General features: G+C 46.0%; 2 protein-coding genes across 4 annotated transcripts in view; both read left to right on the top strand.

The window, feature by feature from the left end:
* PRXL2C (peroxiredoxin like 2C) overlaps positions 1–4,136 on the top strand; it is a 34,835-nt gene extending 30,699 nt beyond the window's left edge. The window contains exons 5-6 of one of the 2 annotated variants that reach the window (XM_075340422.1): positions 1,385–1,516; positions 3,830–4,136. In XM_075340422.1, the coding sequence (XP_075196537.1) occupies positions 1,385–1,516; positions 3,830–3,957 (260 nt within the window). In that variant the 3' untranslated portion in view covers positions 3,958–4,136. The remainder of the gene's footprint in view (positions 1–1,384; positions 1,517–3,829) is intronic. The other variant, XM_075340413.1, reaches the window with a different exon arrangement.
* Positions 4,137–18,517: 14,381 nt separating this feature from the next.
* Positions 18,518–21,296, top strand: part of NAA35 (N-alpha-acetyltransferase 35, NatC auxiliary subunit) — a 153,206-nt gene continuing 150,427 nt past the window's right edge. The window contains exon 1 of one of the 2 annotated variants that reach the window (XM_075318499.1): positions 18,518–18,695. Coding sequence is in view for 1 of the 2 variants with exons in the window: in XM_075318487.1 (XP_075174602.1) it covers positions 18,795–18,876 (82 nt within the window). In the remaining variant the exon portion in view is untranslated. Of the gene's footprint in view, positions 18,696–18,771; positions 18,877–21,296 lie in introns of those variants that run through there. The other variant, XM_075318487.1, reaches the window with a different exon arrangement.

The following is a 21,296-nucleotide window of genomic DNA, read 5'->3' on the forward strand; positions in this document are numbered from 1 at the left end:
TTATCAATGGTTGCTCTCTGGCACTGGGAGGGTCAGTTCTGATATAGTCCTGGTATGTGTAGAGCTTGCTCCACATGCTGGGACCTGGGCTGGTCTCTATCCACAATTGCCTTTTTTGCAACATGGAAGCGGCTATATATACAGGTTACAGGTATGTGTGCTCCATTATGGTTCTGCTTTTAACTTAATCTAGGAGGCCGCATGGCACATGAAATACGTAATATAGGTTAGGACCCCCCTATTGAGATTTGCCGTGACGTTGGCAGGGGTGGCTCAAAGAATTGATCAATTATTTGCTAAAAATCTCATTTTTTTTATTATAGTACAGTTGGAATAAATCTGTGAATTTTCACTTTTTATATGATGCATGCCAATTTCAGATCGTGCTGGCTCCTTTTTCTCAAGTATGTGATATGCATATGCCACATTCCAACTAGACGTGCACATCGCTCAATTTACTTGTATTGAACAAGGCTGCACATGACTAGTTGGAATGTGGCTAAGGCTATGTGCGCACGTTGCGTACTAGCCCTGCAGAAATTTCTGCAGCGATCTGAAGAGCACATGTGCGCTTTAGATCGCTGCAGAAATGTCCGTAGTGAGCGCCGATTCCATGCGCTCTGCCTGCAGCTCCTGCCATAGACAGAGCAGGAGCTGCCGGCAAAGCGCACGGAAGAAGTGACATGTCACTTCTTTTTACGCAGCGCTTCGGCAGTAGCCGAAGCGCTGCGCTCTTAAACGGCACGTGCGCACGGCCCCTGCACAATCTCCATAGACTGTGCAGGGGACGCAGGACGCATGCAGTTACGCTGCGCTACAAAGCGCAGCGTAACTGCATGTATTTACGCAACGTGCGCACATAGCCTAAAAGTATGGATATCGTTTGGCGTTGATGCCAGCACCAAAAAATCCTCATAGCGCTTACTGCGAGGATTCACAAGTCTGCAGTCACACATATTGATTGCAAAATTCCATGAAAAATTAGAAAACTCCTTTAAATAAATAATAAGTTAATTACAAAGTTGCTTGTTTTTATAATAGCTTTTTTGTTCCCTTTAAGAACTTGTAACCTTCCCTTAATGATTATTGTATAGGCAGTATACTTTTTTATTAATATTAAAGTTTATTGTTTTATACTTTTCTTGGAAAAAGAAGGTTTTAGATATTTGTATGTATATTTTATACTAGTAAAGGAAATTGGGGATCTTTGAAGTATTATTGCAGCACACAGCACACAAGTTGCAGAAGAATATCTGATAATTGCCTGTGTACATTTATTGCTACAGAATCCAGTGTCCAATCTGTCAAAGTTTCACACTAGCCATATATGTTGTTATTTTTCTGTGGTTTAGAGGGTTAATAAGAAAGCACCATTGTTTTTTAGCAGGAAGCCCTCATGTTAAGTCAAATATGATCACTGGAAACATCAAAAGCATTTGGAGAGCAATAAAAAGTCCTTTATTCGATTTTCAAGGAGATCCAGCACAACAAGGTGGAGCATTAGTAATAGGACCAGGTATGTAAAATTGAAAAATTAAAGTATATTATTGCCTTTAATAAGTCCACCAACCAAATACAGAGGTGGGCATATGTCATGTGACAGTGGAGTTACTAAGGAGCTGGAGGATATGAGCGTTTATGCCAAGTCTGGGGGCTTATGCCAAGTCTGGGGGCTTATGTCTAGTCTGGGGGCTTATGCCTTGTCTGGGGGCTTATGCCATGTCTGGGGGCTTATGCCATGTCTGGGGGCTTATGTCTAGTCTGGGGGCTTATGTCTAGTCTGGGGGCTTATGTCTAGTCTGGGGGCATTATGTCTAGTCTGGGGAATTATGTCTAGTCTGGGGGCTTATGTCTAGTCTGGGGGCTTATGTCTAGTCTGGGGGCTTATGTCTAGTCTGGGGTATTATGCCTAGTCTGGGGAATTATGTCTAGTCTGGGGAATTATGTCTAGTCTGGGGGCTTATGTCTAGTCTGGGGGCTTATGTCTAGTCTGGGGTATTATGCCTAGTCTGGGGAATTATGTCTAGTCTGGGGAATTATGTCTAGTCTGGGGGTTTATGTCTAGTCTGGGAGATTATGCCATGTCTGGGGGATTATGCCATGTCTCGGGGCTTGTGTCTAGTCTGGGGACTTATGCCATGTCTGGGGGCTTATGTCTAGTCTGGGGTATTATGCCTAGTCTGGGGTATTATGCCTAGTCTGGGGGCTTATGTCTAGTCTGGGTTATTATGCCTAGTCTGGGGAATTATGTCTAGTCTGGGGTTTATGTATAGTCTGGGGGATTATGCCATGTCTGGGGGCTTATGCCATGTCTGGGGGATTATGTCTAGTCTGGGGGCTTATGCCAAGTCTGGGGGCTTATGTCTAGTCTGGTGGTTTATGCCAAGTCTGGGGGCTTATGTCTAGTCTGGGGGTTTATGCCAAGTCTGGGGGCTTATGTCTAGTCTGGGGGTTTATGCCAAGTCTGGGGGCTTATGTCTAGTCTGGGGATTTATGCCTAGTCTGGGGGATTATGCCTAGTCTGGGGGCTTATGCCAAGTCTGGGGGCTTATGTCTAGTCTGGGGGCTTATGTCTAGTCTGGGGGCTTATGTCTAGTCTGAGGGCTTTTGCCAAGTCTGGGGGCTTTTGCCAAGTCTGGGGACTTATGCCATGTCTGGGGGCTTATGTCTGGTCTGGGGATTTATGCCTAGTCTGGGGGCTAATGCCTAGTCTGGGGGCTTATGCCAAGTTTGGGGGGTTATGTCAAGTCTCCATCATGTATTTGTAAGATTATTTTCTATAAAATAGAACACTTTGTTTTGCTGTTTTATAGTTGTAGAAGGAAAAGCAGTATACAAAAAAAACTCTATCGATCTTCTGCTGTCCTAACTAGCCCACATTTAGGTCTGAGCAGTCAAGAGCCACATGGGAATAATCACAGAAAATAGTACAATAGTCAGCTGTATCACAGTACAGCTGAGCACTACTGCTATGAGCCACCAGAAACATTTGACCTTGCAGGCTTTTTCAGAAAAAAAATAAAAATAAAAAAACATACTACACAGATATCCTGTGGACTGGACCCAGCATGTAAACATATTGAAAGATTTTTTTATTTTTATGTACATATACTTAGTGGGAAAAAAGTAATAAAATACCTGGTTTTCAAGATGTATTATTCCTAATTTATAGCAGCACTCTAGCGTTTTTTTTTCCAGCACTTCAGTGGTGCTTTTAACCTTCCTTAGTATTATATTCACTCTTGCATTTCCATCTTTTTTTCAGTATCGCTTTTATTCTGTATCGCTTTTATTCTGTATCGCTTTTATTCTGTATCCCAGGATGCCATCTTTGTTATTGCAAATTCTGACTGGCTGTAAGTCAGAAGTTACATCACAAGCTCACAATACAACTCTATGAGAGCCAGAATGAGGCTCTCATAGACTCGTATTGAGTTGTGACCTCCAGCGCACTCCATGAAACACTCAAGCTGCTGGCAGGTCACAAATTGGCGAGACTGATGGGAGAGGTGGCGATAGAAGATGAAGATGCCAGAGGCTGTGTAGAATACAAGGGTCAGCGGATTCCAGCAGTGTAATTAAAAAAAAAAACCATACGCTAGAGTGGTGCTTTTAGCTGAAATACTGCCAGTTTGGTGTAACTAATTTAAAAGAACTAAGCAGTATTAATTTTCGGTTCTTTAATTCTCTTCTTTTATGTTTGTTTGCATTATGTATTACTTCATCTTCAGTTGAACAACTCCAGTTTCTTCACAATAGGGGGGATTAAGCACTGGTCTATGGGCAATTGAATGACATTGACTATTGATGTTTTGTTTTTTCTTTGCAGGTAACAGAGTCCATTTCTTGCATCGTGATATGAACAGATACGACCATGCGCCTATTAGTTCCCTGCTTCATTATGCAGAGGTGCAACCTGTTCATTTTGGAAATAAGCCTCCAATAATAGAAGTATAAAGTTATGTAAAAGCAAACAAAAAACACAACACAAAGAGCAGGGTTTTTTTTAAATTATAAATTCTTCTCAAAGTTATTTATATTTATGAGTGAAGCGTTTTAATGTCAGATAAATAAATGCACTTTTTCTACCGTGACTTGTTCAGCTTGGAATAAATATGGTGATGGAACAAATGGAACATATGGTTTTTTCTGTCGGAATTGGGCACAACACAATAGCACCAGCTATTGTGACCACCAGAGATGCAGGCTGACATTGAGGTGATGGATGATTGCACTTGCGTCTCGCATCAACCCGCACAGTCTGACAATCTCCGGACAGGAACGCATCAGCTGCATGAAGACACACGCAGCCGACCGCTCCTGTGGGGAGATTTTGCGCCGTGATCCGACACTGGCACAGTGACAATGAAAGTTCAGTTGCCAGGACCTTCGATGACATCATAGTCATGTGACCAGTCTGCAAGCCAATCAACATTCACACCAGACGGTCACATGCTATGATGTCATTGAAGGTCATGCAAGTCACTGCTGATTACCGGCGGCTCAGCAATGATCGGACTCAGAAGCAGGATCAGCCGGGAGTCTGCAGGACGCATCGTGGGACCTGTAAGTATAATGACAGCACCCGATCTCGACCCGATCTGTAACATGAGCTTGTCAGGAAAGCTCGTGGTCGGGATCGTGTACACAATCACTATGTGATCGGTACGATCCCCGATCTTTACAGATCGGGATCGCCCATCTCTAGATATCACTATTCCTTAGGAACCATGTGGTGTCCCTGCCTGCACCAGCAGTGTCCAAGATGCCGTTGGCTCACAGCATCCGGTGTTCATCCTCCCAGGGGTGTTAAGAGGAAAGTTTGGGGTCGGGGGGGGGGGAACACTCTCCTCTCACCTACCGCCACAAGCCGCGAAGAAGGAAGTCCTGGTGGAGCATGGAATACCAGCAGTCACAATGGCCCCCTTATGCTCTGTGGATGGGACTTTTTCTCTACAGGAAATGGTGGACATTGAGCTCGTGCTTGCAAAAGCAAGGCATGTGCCTAGGGATCGGGAGGAGTCCTGGGCTTTTGCTCCTCTGGCACAGGCACACACTCCTGCTCAAAACTGAGATTCTATGAAGCATAACCCTGTTTGCCAGTGGCAGCTCCTCTATAGGAGGTTCATTCTCTGCTGTACGCTCCTTCATCCTCTGAGCAGTCAGAGGGATTCATCTCAAGTGGACACTGTGTGGGAAGATCTCACAGTCCGCATACATGCAATACCAACAAAAGAGGACATGGAGAACAATGTTTTCCAGGCTACAATCCTCAAACAGGGCTAAAGGCTGCTTTACACGTTACAATTTATCGTGCGATCACATTTGCGATTGCACCCGCCCCCATCGTTTGTGCGGCACGGGCAATTTCTTGCCTGTGACGCACAATGCTGTAACTCCCCGTCACACGTACTTACCTTCCAAACGACCTCGTTGTGGGTGGTGAACATCCACATCCTGAAGGGTAAGGGACGTTCGGCGTCACAGCGACGTCACACAGCGGCCGCCCAATAGAAGCGGAGGGGCGGAAATGAGCGGAACGTAAACATCCCGCCCACCTCCTTCCTTCCGCATTGGCGGCGGCCGCAGGTAAGCTGCAGTTCATCGTTCCCGGGGTGTCACACGGAGCGATGTGTTCTGCCTTGGGAACAGTGAACAACTGGACGTTCGATTTTTAGAAAATGAGCGACGTGTCAACAATGAACGAGGTGAGTATTTCTGCTCGTTCATAGCTGTCACACGCTACGATATCACTAACGATGCCGGATGTGCGTCACTTACGACGTGACCCCACCGACATCTCGTTAGATATATCGTAGCGTGTAAAGCCCGCTTAAGGCTACAATTATCAGAGGAGAACTACAGTAACTAACAGAGTGGGAGTTATATCAGCTGGAGTACCTGACAAATCTTATAAACGATATTGGGAGCAGGGAAAGACGCAATAACATCAGGATAACTGGAATTCCGGAAATGGTCGAAGAACAAACTGGAGGAGTTCTTGCATCATCTATTACTCCATTTTGAATGTTCCTCAGGATATGGAGTTAGATAGCGCTCGCAGGTCTTTGGGGCTGATATCCTCTTATGTAACTAAACTAAGAGACATGATATGTAGTTGTCACGCTCCCGGTGTCCCAGCAGCGCTCCTTACCTACTAAGCCGGTCTCACCATCCAGGCACCGCTCCGTAACCACTGAGCCAGTCACACCTGCGTCACGCCACCGCTCCGTGCTCACTGATCCAGTCCATGCGTCCACCGGTCACGCCTGCCATTCCCGCTCATGCTCCCCAGAGTCCTGTTCCTGGTTTCAGGAGTCTGATTCTGACTAATGTTCTGTATAGGACCGGGCCGCGCCCACTCACCTGGTCTTAAAGCCCCAGCACTGCTGCAACAGGAAATGACCTGAGGCTGTGCTGAGTATATAAGACTGGCCTCTCCATGTGGGCGGCGCCTGATCATCACTTGTGTTTCTATGCCTTGTCTTGTGAGCTAGGTGCTCAGGTCTTTGTTCCTGTTTCCTATTACTGCCTTAAAGTACACTGTGACCTTAGTGACCTGGTCCAGTCTTTGCTTCCTGATACCTGCACCCGTTCCTGCCACGTTAGTGCTCCAGCTACCGTGTACCCTGCCCTCCAGGTGGGGTGCTCGGTCCAGTGGATCCACCTCCTGGGCCTACCAGTCATCCCCGGCCCTCACAGTAGTGATGGACGAACATGTTCGGCACTGTTTAGTACTCAATCTCTCATTAGCGGAAAAATGCTGGTTTCCCATTGACTTCCATTATACTTGGTACTAGAGTTGAGCCCGTCTGACTTTCTGATCTCCTTATTTCGAGTACTTGAGCATCTTAGTTTGTGCATTACTAATAAAAACAATCAAAATGGAGGCTTTGTCTCACTTTCTGTATATTTTTCAAACCATTCCCATATCTACAACCCAGTTTTTTCTGCAAGTTAAGCGGGCTTTACACGCTGCGACATCGCTAGCAATGTCGCGAGCGATAGCACCCGCCCACGTCGGTTGTGCATCACGGGCAAATCGCTGCCCGTAGCGCACATCGCTAACACCCGTCACACATACTTACGTGCCTAGCATCGTCGCTGTGGCCAGCGAACCGCCTCCTTTCTAAGGGGGCGGTTCGTTCGGCATCACAGCGGCGTCACTAAGCGACCGCCCAATAGAAGCGGAGGGGCGGAGATGAGCTGCCATAACATCCCGCCCACCTCCTTCCTTCCTCGTTGCCGGCGGCCGCAGATACGGTGATGTTCATCGTTCCTGCGGTGTCACACATAGCGATGTGTGCTGCCGCAGGAACGACGAACAACCTGCGTCCTGCAACAGCAACGATAATCGGGATTAGAACAACCTGTCAACGATCAACAATTAGGTGAGTAATTTTGACCGTTAAAGGTCGTTCGTGCGTTTCACACGCAACAACGTCGCTAACGAGGCCGGATGTGCGTCACGAATTCCGTGACCCCAACGACATCTCGTTAGCAATGTCATTGTGTGTAAAGCCCGCTTTATCGTCTGCCTTGATTAGGTTTGTTTGGGGTAGGTCTAGGCCTAGGATTGGCATGCAAACACTCGTAATAAATCAATCTGTGGTGCGAGTCTGCCTAATTTCAAAAACCTTCTTTCATGACTATTTTAGTTTGTTTAATTTCACCCAGGTACTAAAGAGTGGGTTGATCTGGAACAAGAGGACTTGAAGCATGTTCCTTGGCTTTCTACGGTAAATGTACTGTTGTTGGACCATTCAACATTCCTAATCAAAGAGGCACTCAGAATCTGGTACTTACTCAGGGGTAGAATATTTCCTGATAGGACTATCAGTCCACTTACATAACTTTTTATTCAATCCCTCTTTCCTTCCTGGATATTTAAGTAGATCTTTTGGAGGACAGTGGAGGACACTTGTTTCTTCATTTACAGTTTCAGTTACCTTCCAGAAGAATCTAGTGGTTTGAATACCTACGGTTGCAATAATTTATCTTTTGAGACAATAAAATTATTTTGTTGATTCACCCCTTTTTGAGACATTTTTCAGGATTTTCCACCTGGTCACATAATATCTCTAATTTACAACTGTTTGATAGGGGAAGGACACATGAGGACGTTTGAATTTCAACAGCCCTGGGAACGTTAATTGGGAATGGTTCTGACTCTGTTAGATTGGGAAAAAGGATTCCTATTCACTCAAACTATTACTTGCTCAGTTCAGGAAAAAATTACAAGATTCTTATGAGGTGGTATCATTATCCAACAAAACTACGGTACATGCAATTTTCCCAACAGTTTCTGATTGTTGGCGGTATGAGACTGAAGATGGCGCCATGCTGCATTATTTGGTAGGATTGTTGTAAAATCAAACCTTTTTGGGAAAAAGTGTTCTCAAATTACTATTTGATCACAGGGAACAGGATTGTATTTAGTTTCTAGGTCGTTCTCCTTTCTATCATACCCCAGTCAATAGGCTATCTTAATAAGTTTATTCTCCGCTTTTGACAGCTACTCGCACGGTTATTCCTCAATACTGGAAGTCATCTCAAATTCCCACTATAGTTGATTGGTACAATAAGAAGGTAAATATTTGCAGGATGGAGGAACTCTTCTGAAAGCTCAAAACAAATTTAGGAGAATATGAAGTATTTGAATTCTGTTTCAGGATCCATCAGAATTTCACAGATTATTCTGAGGTTCTTTCGGTCTTGCTGTGAAGGACCTGGATTGGTGCAGGAACGTATCTTAAAACAATGGATCTTACCCTCTCCCTCCCTTTCCTTACCCCCCTTGCTTGAAGCTTCTTTTTTTTACAGCTTGCTGTTTCATTCAAACATAATGGTTTGATATCCAACTTACCAATTTGGGTTGAAATTAACAGTGGTTATGAAAAGTATTCAGACCCCTTTAAATTTTTCACTCTGTTTCATTGCAGCCATTAGGTAAATTCACCCCATCTTTATAAAAAAAAACCCAGAAATGTAGAAATTTTTGCAAATTTATTAAACAAGAAAAATTGAAATATCACATGGTCATAAGTTCAGACCCTTTGCTCAGACACTCATATTAAGTCACATGCAGTCCATTTACTTGTGATCCTCCTTGAGATGGTTCTACTCCTTCATTGAAGTCCAACTGTGTTTAATTTGTTGTGCAATTTCTCCTGAGTACGCCAATACCTCACATGTGGTGAAAAATCTGCTGTTTTGGCGCACGGCAGGGCGTGGAGGTGAAGGAGCGCCATTTGAATTTTAGAGCTCAAAATTATCTTGACTCGCTAACGGATGCCATCTTGCGTTTGGAGAGCACCTGTCATGCCTAAACAGTGGAGCGTCCCCACAAGTGACCAGATTTTGGAAACTAGACCCCTCAATGAATTCATCTAGGGGTGCAGTGAGCATATTGAATCTACAGATGTGTCACAAAATTGTATACTATCGTGCGGTGAAGAAAAAGTATTACATTTTTACCACTAAAATGTTGTTTTAACCCCATATTTCCAATTTTCACAAGGGCAATAGATAAAAAAGGCCACATAATGTGTTACACAAGGTCTCCTGAATGTTGTAATACCCCACATGTGAATGTACAGTGCTGTTTGCACGCACACAGGGCTCAGGAGGGATGGAGCACCATTTGATTTTTGGAGCACAGATTTTCCTATAATATTTTGCAGACTCCATTTGTACAGCTCCTATTTGCCAGAACAGAAGAAATCTCACTAAGGTGACAACATTTGGGAAATTACACCCCTCTGGGAATTGATCTACGGGTGTAGTGATGATCTAGTCTCTGGAAAACACCCATGGAGTCAAACACAATGAAAAAAGCAGAATTAAAAATTGCAAAATCAGGCCTTGTCGTGCCCAGTACATTGTAGTTCCCATACATTGTGCTCAGCTTGTGCTTCTGGAAACCTGCAGCCTGTAAATTAAGCGGGATCTCCTCACTACAAAAATGCCAAACTTGTGGATGCTAACGTTGGTTTAGGCACATTGTGGAGCTCGGAAGGGACTGGGTCATTTGGATTTTGGAGTGCAGCTTTTGCTGGACTTCTTTTTGAGGGGGGAGCCATAGCGTTTTTCTAGAGCTTTTGTGCTGACAGTAAAATGGAAGCCCCCTATATTTCGGTTAACAGATGACGGACCCGAATGGGGACTTGAGTTTTTATGGTTTGAGTTGAATGCTATTTGGTGGCGTTTTGGGTACAGAACATTTTTGGATCAGTCCACGTTTACCCTGTGCTCTATGCTGAGCACTTACATTAGGGTTTCCATTTACATCTTCGAAATACACAATTCAGATGACGTGCCCCACAGATCCATTCACTATAATGAGGCAGTAGAGATACTCTGGACTCTATTAGGCCTCTGGTTCAGCAGTGACAGTCTTTTCAAAGGTGAACAAAACTGTTGATGACCGCATTTTGTTTGTGCCAAAAAAGACCCATAAAAAGATGGACACCGCCGCACCAGGGGCCAAGCAAGAGGTCAAAGTGACATCCTCTGTCTTATTACAGCACATTTTCCATTGGGAATTGTGTCTGAATTATGTTTTTCAGAGTTTTATACAAAATCCCCACTGTAAGCACTCAGCTTAGCGCACAGGATATATATGAGCCACGCTATATTACGATCTTTGGGAGGCAGAATAAACATATCAACAGCAGTTGAAGAGTTGGCTTTATTTTTTTATGCTGTTCACCCTGTGGTATAGGCGATTAGGTGCTTTTATTTCTTTGGTCAGTACGATTACAGAGATACCATATTTACGGTATACAGTGGAAACTTGGTTTACTTGCCTCTGAGCGCGCTACCTTTGAGAAGCGGCTGACAGCGCACGTTCCTCCATCGTCGCAATGGTTACCGGATACACATCCTGTACCGGCGGACTACAAGAACCAGGAGGCCGGCGATGGAACGGAAGGTAAGGTGAGCATAATGTGTGTGTGTGTATGTGTTTGTGTGTGCGTGTTTGTGCAGATTACAAGAACGGGTCAGAGTGCGGTTAGGCCTTGTGCGCACACTGCGTTTTTACCTGCGGTTTTGCTGCAGAAATTTCTTGAGAAATGTTTGTAACCTTTCTGCAGACATTTCCCAGCAAAACCTATGGGAAAAAAAATAGCTGTGAGCACACTGCGTTTTTTTCTCAAGAACATTCTTTCTGCAGAATTTCTTGAGAAAATTTCTTGAGAAAATGTGCATGTCACTTCTTTTCCGCAGGTACCTGCAGTTTTTGCCATAGATATAATGGTAGAAACCGCGGGGACCAACTTGCGGAAAATCTGCGGCAAAAGGCGGCATAAATGCGGGTGCGGTTTACCGCAGCTGCGGGATTCTTTCAGGGGGTCCGTTTTTTTCTCAACAAAAATGCACTTTCTAGTGCGCACATAGCCTTAAAGTACGGAACCGGAAGTGTATGCGGTATTTGCTTGTACAGCAAAGCTTGCTCATAAACAGAGTTACACATTTTACAGCAAGCTTTGCTCATATAGCGAAATAATTGCTCACCAAGTTACTTACAGTTAGGTCCAGAAATATTTGGACAGTGACACAAGTTTTGTTATATTAGCTGTTTACAAAAACATGTTCAGAAATACAATTATATATATAATATGGGCTGAAAGTGCACACTCCCAGCTGCAATATGAGAGTTTTCACATCCAAATCGGAGAAAGGGTTTAGGAATCATAGCTCTGTAATGCATAGCCTCCTCTTTTTCAAGGGACCAAAAGTAATTGGACAAGGGACTCTAAGGGCTGCAATTAACTCTGAAGGCGTCTCCCTCGTTAACCTGTAATCAATGAAGTAGTTAAAAGGTCTGGGGTTGATTACAGGTGTGTGGTTTTGCATTTGGAAGCTGTTGCTGTGACCAGACAACATGCGGTCTAAGGAACTCTCAATTGAGGTGAAGCAGAACATCCTGAGGCTGAAAAAAAAGAAAAAATCCATCAGAGAGCTAGCAGACATGCTTGGAGTAGCAAAATCAACAGTCGGGTACATTCTGAGAAAAAAGGAATTGACTGGTGAGCTTGGGAACTCAAAAAGGCCTGGGCGTCCACGGATGACAACAGTGGTGGATGATCGCCGCATACTTTCTTTGGTGAAGAAGAACCCGTTCACAACATCAACTAAAGTCCAGAACACTCTCAGTGAAGTAGGTGTATCTGTCTCTAAGTCAACAGTAAAGAGAAGACTCCATGAAAGTAAATACAAAGGGTTCACATCTAGATGCAAACCATTCATCAATTCCAAAAATAGACAGGCCAGAGTTAAATTTGCTGAAAAACACCTCATGAAGCCAGCTCAGTTCTGGAAAAGTATTCTATGGACAGATGAGACCAAGATCAACCTGTACCAGAATGATGGGAAGAAAAAAGTTTGGAGAAGAAAGGGAACGGCACATGATCCAAGGCACACCACATCCTCTGTAAAACATGGTGGAGGCAACGTGATGGCATGGGCATGCATGGCTTTCAATGGCACTGGGTCACTTGTGTTTATTGATGACATAACAGCAGACAAGAGTAGCCGGATGAATTCTGAAGTGTACCGGGATATACTTTCAGCCCAGATTCAGCCAAATACCGCAAAGTTGATCGGACGGCGCTTCATAGTACAGATGGACAATGACCTCAAGCATACAGCCAAAGCTACCCAGGAGTTCATGAGTGCAAAAAAGTGGAACATTCTGCAATGGCCAAGTCAATCACCAGATCTTAACCCAATTGAGCATGCATTTCACTTGCTCAAATCCAGACTTAAGACGGAAAGACCCACAAACAAGCAAGACCTCAAGGCTGCGGCTGTAAAGGCCTGGCAAAGCATTAAGAAGGAGGAAACCCAGCGTTTGGTGATGTCCATGGGTTCCAGATTTAAGGCAGTGATTGCCTCCAAAGGATTCGCAACAAAACATTGAAAATAAAAATATTTTGTTTGGGTTTGGTTTATTTGTCCAATTACTTTTGACCTCCTAAAATGTGGAGTGTTTGTAAAGAAATGTGTACAATTCCTACAATTTCTATCAGATATTTTTGTTCAAACCTTCAAATTAAACGTTACAATCTGCACTTGAATTCTGTTGTAGAGGTTTCATTTCAAATCTAATGTGGTGGCATGCAGAGCCCAACCCGTGAAAATTGTGTCACTGTCCAAATATTTCTGGACCTAACTGTATAAACCAAGGTTCCACTGTATTGGGGTTTTTTTTAGGTTTAGCAACTAAATCTAAAAACTTTTTTTTTTTGTTTTTACAAACTAAAGATTTTTTTTGCATCACCAAATTTCAAAGGCTATAGTTTTTTTTTTAATTTTTCTTCTGACAAAGTCATGTGAGGGCTTGTTTTTTGCGTGATGAGTTGGAGTTTTTATTGGTACCATTTTGGGCCACAATGTTTTTTGATCACTTTTTATTCTGGTTTTTATGAAGCAGAATCAAGAACAAACAGCAATTCATTAATTTTTTTTTTTATGCCGTTCAGTGTTGAAAAAAATCATAAGACAGCTTTATTCTTCGGGTCACTACAATTACAGCGATACCACATTTATATTGTGGTTTTATGTTTTGCCGCTTCTACACCATAAAAACTTTTATAGGAAAAAAAAGTTTTTGAATAGCTGTATTCTGAGAGCTATAACTGTTTTATTTTTCCATTAACAGAGCTGTATGGCAGCATGTTTTTTGAGGGACAAGATAACCTTTTTAACAATACCATTTTTATTTATATGACTTGTTGATTGCATCGTATTCCACTTTTTTTTCCATCTGTATTCTTTATTTCTTGCGGTGTTCACTGAAGGGGTTAACTAGTGAGTGTTTTATAGATCAGATTGTTATAGACGTGGCAATACAAAATGTGTACTTTTTTTTTTACAGAAATATAAGTATTTATTGGAATATTTTTTCATTTTATTGTTCTTTATTTTCTGATTTTTTTTATATATATATTTTTACATTTGTTTTTTTATTTACTTAGTCCCTATAAGGGACATTACTTTTCACAGTTCTGAACGCAGCTGCATTGTACTGCAATGCGCGATCACTGCAATACATCGCAGATGCCAGAGCTGCACTCACAAACTTCAGCAATCATGCGGAAGCATGATCCCTGAAGCTTCATGACGATCTCAAGTCACCATGGGGACGATCCGGCCCTTGTGATTACATTACGGGGGGTTCCCGATTGGAGGGGAGGGAGAGCGTGATCCCTCTCCCTAAGTGCCGCAATCAATATTGATTATGGCGTTTAAGGGGGTTAAACAGCCAGGGACGGTACAGGCACAATCCTTGTGCTATATACAGCAATGCCATAGCATTGCTGTATATAGTGAAAAATCACAGTCTCCTTTGAAGTCCGGCCACAGGCTACTATAACAAGTATGAAGGTGTTCAGACACCCTGCTGTCAAAGCAATTCATCGACGATCACATCACAGGCGCACCGAGGGGTGTTTTAAATGAAGGCCCACCATGCTGGCATGTGTTAAATACCGCTGTCAGTGTTTGACAGCAGGATTTAACAATGACGGCCAGCCAAATTATCACTTATGAACATTGCTTAACTTGACTCCCATTAATGCCACTCACAGTTGAAAAAAAAAAATAAAAATGTATAACAATAGATCTGAAAAAAGGGAATGTGACCAAAGGGAAAAAAGATCTATCACTATATAGTACAAACAATAAATTACACATTGAAAATATATTTATTAAATTTAATGAAATATATTTATATTTGAATGGCACGCGCTCACAACATGCATGAAGCCTGTGACCCGCTGTGGTGTCTGGAGCTCGCCCATGGGTATACAGCTTTGGCCAGCATGCCCAGGAGGATGGTTATCAGCACGCAGACCCAGGATAGCCTCGGTGACTGGTAGGGACGGCAGCGCATTTGGCATGAAATTATATGCAGCAAAGCATATTGCTGAAAGCAGGGCCTGGCAGGCAACTGGATAAAGATTAGATCATTTTCTACTGGTATACTGGGATGTTTAGCGATGCACGTTGCTTGACCTGTAAGGGTACTTTCACACTTGAGTTATTTTCCTTCCGTTACAATCCGCCCTTTTGGGAAACAGCGGAATCTGTTAACGGATTCCGCTGTTTCCCATAGACTTGTATGGTTGACGGATTGTACCAAAAGGAGCTGCGTTGCTTCCGCTGGGCGACGCTCCGTTGCTTCCGCCCAGCGGGAGGAACGCAGCATGTAACGTTATTTTGAGCAGCGGAATCCTCTGGATTTCACTGCGCATGGTTTTTTTTTTTTAAATCAAACTTTATTTTGGCTCGCGGTGGCCGAACGTTCAGCTGAGCGCCCGGCCGTCGGCAAGCGACAGCGCTCAGCTGAACGACCGGCCACCAGCATGCCCGGCCGCCGGCAAGTCACAGCGCTCAGCTGAGCGCCCGCCCGCCGGCATGCCCGGGCGCCGGCAAGTGACAGCGATCAGCTGATCACCCGGCGGCCGGCTGCCGGGAGCGATCAGCTGATCACCCGGCGGCCGGCTACTGGGAGCAATCAGATGATCACCCAGCGGCCGGCTGCAGGGAACGATCAGCTGATCGTTCACTATAGTCTGCCGCTGGTAAAACCGGGAAAAAAAAAAAAAATCAAAACGAATTGCGTTGTTTTGCAGCATCCGTTGTGTCACTATATGCAACACATCCGTTACACAACGCAATGCAACGGATACCGTTCAACGCAAGTGTGAAACTAGCCTAAGACCTCAGTCTACTACGTCTGGGTGTCCGTCTCCAGATGGAATAAATGCCTGAAGATGGTGCACGACAGAGCATACGGTGACTCATTCTGCACCATTACAGTCCATAGCCCCATCAGCTCATACCCCTGAATCCTGCTGTGCGGAGGTTTAGATATAAGCCCCGAGACGACACTGAACATGGGGAAGAACGGAAGGTGAAAGCACTCGCCTCATTCATGCATCTTTTTTTTCAACGGATGAGGAAAAACGGCCCGAGATTTATCAGCGCGTCATCAAAGCTTGGCTCAAGTTTCAGCAGTTTTTCCCCTTCTGAGGGGAAAAAACACCTTCTATATATCCAGTCAGTGAAAAACTGGCAGCAAGTGCGTGATAGTGCACAGATCGCTCAGTCCGCAAAATATCACTGACATGTGAACAGCCATCGACTATCACAGGTTTGAGTACAATCTGGGGAAAAAAAACCATAAACTGATGTGTGATTGTGGTCTAAGGGGTACTTTGCACGTTGCGACATTGCTACTGCGATCTCGTTGGGGTCAAATCGAAAGTGACGCACATCCGGCGCCGGTAATGACGTTGCAACGTGTGAAGCCTAGATGCGCCAATAAACGATCGCAAAAGCGTCGTAAATCGGTGATCTGTGTAGTGTCGGACATTTCCATAATGTCGCACCAATAGGAGGTACGATGTTGTTCCTCGTTCCTGCGGCAGCACACATCGCTGTGTGTGAAGCCGCAGGAGTGAGGAACATCTCCTTACCTGCCTCCACCGGCTATGCGGAAGGAAGGAGGTGGGCGGGATGTTTACGTCCCGCTCATCTCCACCCCCCCGCTTCTATTGGCCGCCTGCCGTGTGACGTCGCTCTGACGCCGCACGACCCCCCCCTTAGGAAGGAGGCGGGTCGCCGGCCAGAGTGACGTCGCAGGGCAGGTAAGTGCGTGTGAAGCTGCCGTAGCGATAATGTTCGCTACGGCAGCTATCACAAGATATCGCATTTGCGACAGGGGCGGGGGCGGAGAGCATGGGAAAGCTAGGTGCGGAGGGAAAGATGGATAAGAAAGCATGGGAAAGCTGGGTGCGGAGGGAAAGATGTATATCAGAGCATGGGAAAGCTGGGTGCTGAGGGAAAGATGGATATGAGAGCATGGGAAAGTTGGGTGCTGAAGGAAAGATGTATATGAGAGCATGGGAAAGGTGGGTGCTGTGGGAAAGATGTATATGAGAGCATGGGAAAGGTGGGTGTCGAGGGAAAGATGTATGAGAGCATGGGAAAGCTGGGTGCTGAGGGAAAGATGGATACGAGAGCATGGGAAAGCTAGGTGCGGAGGGAAAGATGGATACGAGAGCATGGGAAAGCTAGGTGCGGAGGGAAAGATGGATATGAGTGCATTGGAAAGCTGGATGCTGAGGCAAAGATGGATATGAGAGCATGGGAAAGCTGGGTGCTGAGGGAAAGATGGATATGAGAGCATGGGAAAGCTTGGTGCTGAGGGAAAGATGGATATGAGAGCAGGGGACAGCTGTATATGAGAGCATGGGAAAGCCAGGTGCTGAGGGAAAGATGGATATGAGATCATGGGAAAGCTGAGTGCTGAGGGAAAGATGGATATGAGAGCATGGGAAAGCTGGGTGCTGAGGGAAAGATGTATATGAGAGCATGGGAAAGCTGGGTGCTGAGAGAAAGATGGATATGAGAGCATGGGAAAGCTAGGTGCGGAAGGAAAGATGTATATGAGAGCATGGGAAAGCTAGGTGCGGAAGGAAAAATGGATATGAGAGCATGAGAAAGCTGGGTGCTGAGGGAAAGATGGATATGAGAGCATGAGAAAGCTGGGTGCTGAGGGAAAGATGGATATGAGAGCATGGGAAAGCTAGGTGCGGAAGGAAAGATGGATATGAGAGCATGGGAAAGCTGGGTGCTAAGGGAAATGTGTATATGAGAGCATGGGAAAGCTAGGTGCGGAAGGAAAGATGTATATGAGAGCATGGGAAAGCTAGGTGCGGAAGGAAAAATGGATATGAGAGCATGAGAAAGCTGGGTGCTGAGGGAAAGATGGATATGAGAGCATGAGAAAGCTGGGTGCTGAGGGAAAGATGGATATGAGAGCATGGGAAAGCTAGGTGCGGAAGGAAAGATGGATATGAGAGCATGGGAAAGCTGGGTGCTAAGGGAAATGTGTATATGAGAGCATGGGAAAGCTAGGTGCGGAAGGAAAGATGTATATGAGAGCATGGGAAAGCTAGGTGCGGAAGGAAAGATGGATATGAGCATGGGAAAGCTGAGTGCTGAGGGAAAGATGGATATGAGATCATGGGAAAGATGGATATGAGATCATGGGAAAGCTGGGTGCTGAGGGAAAGATGTAAAGCAGAGTATGGAGAAGGTATGTGATAAGTACAAAATGGATATCTGAACATAGGAAAGTTGGGTGCTGATAGAGGGATGTCAGATCATGGTAAACCTTGATGCTGTGGGTAAGAGCCAAATGTCAGCGTCATTATCCCGTACCCCGAGTGTCAGTGTTATTATCCTGAACCCCTAGTGTCGGCAGTATTATCCCGTAACCTGGAAGAATGAGAGCTCTTATCTGACCGGTTACGGCTGAAGACTGGTCCTTCCACATGAGACCGCTTGTGTAATAACTGGGAGTAGCAGCTGCACCTCTCCCGGCGCCACCTCCTGTCACTACGAGCTGCCGGAATACGAGGACATCGCGAGACTTCACGGTCTCGCGGTGGTTTCGCCGATACCTGCAATGTGTTGTATTTTCGGGAGTCGCTCAGCGGAGCACACTGCGGATACAGTGTATCGCTTATGGCGTGCAGATAGTATTTGATTTTTAGCCGTCGCGAAAGCATGGCCTAGGAGGCGTAGCCCGGGTACCGTCACCATGACGTCATCACGTCGTCCCTTCTGTGGTGCGTAACGTGGGGACAGCGGCTTCGTGCAGCAGAGGAAGAGGAGAGGTAGAGTACGGGGGAAGGGAATGACGGTGACCAGACAGGGTGACAGGAGCGGAGCTTCAGTGCCGTGCTCCATGGTGTGCAGCCGGGGAGATCGCTGTCATGGAGGCTCCTGCTATAACCCAGTATTACCCTGTGTATGGGGCTTACACTAGGACTAGAGGGTCCAGCACTGTCCCACAGGGTGAGGCATGACCCATGGCTTGTACCTGTTCTGTAGAGCTGGCCGGCTGCAGACCCATGGCTTGTACCTGTTCTGTAGAGCTGGCCGGCTGCAGACCCATGGCTTGTACCTGTTCTGTAGAGCTGGCCGGCTGCAGACCCATGGCTTGTACCTGTTCTGTAGAGCTGGCCGGCTGCAGACCCATGGCTTGTACCTGTTCTGTAGAGCTGGCCGGCTGCAGACCCATGGCTTGTACCTGTTCTGTAGAGCTGGCCGGCTGCAGACCCATGGCTTGTACCTGTTCTGTAGAGCTGGCCGGCTGCAGACCCATGGCTTGTACCTGTTCTGTAGAGCTGGCCGGCTGCAGACCCATGGCTTGTACCTGTTCTGTAGAGCTGGCCGGCTGCAGACCCATGGCTTGTACCTGTTCTGTAGAGCTGGCCGGCTGCAGACCCATGGCTTGTACCTGTTCTGTAGAGCTGGCCGGCTGCAGACCCATGGCTTGTACCTGTTCTGTAGAGCTGGCCGGCTGCAGACCCATGGCTTGTACCTGTTCTGTAGAGCTGGCCGGCTGCAGACCCATGGCTTGTACCTGTTCTGTAGAGCTGGCCGGCTGCAGACCCATGGCTTGTACCTGTTCTGTAGAGCTGGCCGGCTGCAGACCCATGGCTTGTACCTGTTCTGTAGAGCTGGCCGGCTGCAGACCCATGGCTTGTACCTGTTCTGTAGAGCTGGCCGGCTGCAGACCCATGGCTTGTATCGCTGCTGTAGAGCTGGATGGCTGCAGACCCATGGCTTGTATAGGGTTGCTGCAGCCCATGACCTCTATAGCACTGGCCAGCTGCAGCACCATGGCTTGTATCACTTGTGTAGAGCTTGCCAGGCACGGCCCCATGGCTTATAGAATCAAAACTTTTATTTACATGGCAAGATAAAAAAAAAAAAAATATATTCATTTACTAATCCATTTTGACAGATTGCCTACCTATGCAATCAAGGACGCAAACCCCGGTAAGAAAAAGAAATAGATGACCCCTAAATTGTATTAATAATGTACAAGTTACTTAAAGGGAACCTGTCAGGTCCAATATGCACTCCGAACCAAGAGCAGTTCTGTGTACATATAATCCCTGCCTAACCGTCCCTGTATACACTAGCATAGATAAAGAGATCTTTAGAAAAAGTATTTCTCTTTATTGTATGCTAATGAGCGAGGGCATTAATCTGGGTTCACACATAGCGACAGCGATAACGACGTCACTGTTACGTCACCATTTTCTGTGACGCAACAGCGACCTTGTAAGTCGCTGTTATGATCACTGCTTAGCTGTCAAACACAGCAGACGCAGCAGCGATCATAACGACACGCGTCGCTGTGGAAGTCATGCTGCGCTAGGGAACTATGGTAAATATCGGGTAACCAACCAAAGTGCTTCTCTGGTTACCCGATATTTAACTTGGTTACAAGCGCACACCGCTTGGCGCTGGCTCCCTGCACTCCTAGCCACAGTACACATCGGGTTAATAAGCAAACCTTTGCTTATTTCCCGATGTGTACTCTGGCTGTGTGCAGGGAGCCGGCACTGGCAGTGTGAGAGCGGCGGACGCTGTAACTAAAGTAAATATCGGGTAACCAAGAAAAGGGCTTCTTGGTTACCCGATGTTTATCTTGGTTACAGCTTACCGCAGGCTGCCAGAAGCTGGCTCCCTGCTCGCTTCAGTTCGTCGCTCTCTCACTGTCACACACAGCAATGTGTGCTTCACAGCGGGAGAGCAACAACTAAAAAATGAAGCAGGACATTCAGCAACAACCGGCGACCTCACAGCAGGGGCCAGGTCGTTGCCTGGATGTCACACACAGAGACAGCGACGGGACGTCGCTGCTACGTCACCGAAAATGGTGACGTAGCAGCGACGTCGTTGTCACTATGTGTGAACCCAGCTTTAGGGTCCCGTTACACGTAGGGACGTTACAGCGATCCCGACAATGATACGACCTGGTCAGGATTTGCTGGTACGTCGCTACATGGTCGCTGTTGAGCTGTCAATCAGGCAGATCTCACCAGCCACCAGCGACCCGTGTAACGATTGCTCCCTGCACACTCAGAACCGGCGCTCGTTGGTCACCCGCCGTCAAACATGCTGATGTGTGCTGCACAGCAGGAGACCAACGAGCAAAAAATGGTCCTGATCGTTGTGTTACGATCAGCGACCTCGCAGCATAGGCCCGCTCGCTGCTGCTTGTCACATACAGCGATATCGCTGGCGAGGTCACTGATACGTCACAAAACCTGTAACGTTTCAGCGATCTCGCTAGTGATCTCGCTATGTGTATCGGGGGCTCTAGTCCCCTGGGCGTAAGTTCCCTGGCCAGTTGCCCCCATTAGCATGTTAGCACGCCCGCAGCATCACAGGATGATCTCACTCACCTCTCAGCCGCC

This window comes from Anomaloglossus baeobatrachus, chromosome 1, assembly GCF_048569485.1.
Source record: "Anomaloglossus baeobatrachus isolate aAnoBae1 chromosome 1, aAnoBae1.hap1, whole genome shotgun sequence".
Taxonomy (NCBI): Eukaryota; Metazoa; Chordata; class Amphibia; order Anura; family Aromobatidae; genus Anomaloglossus; species Anomaloglossus baeobatrachus.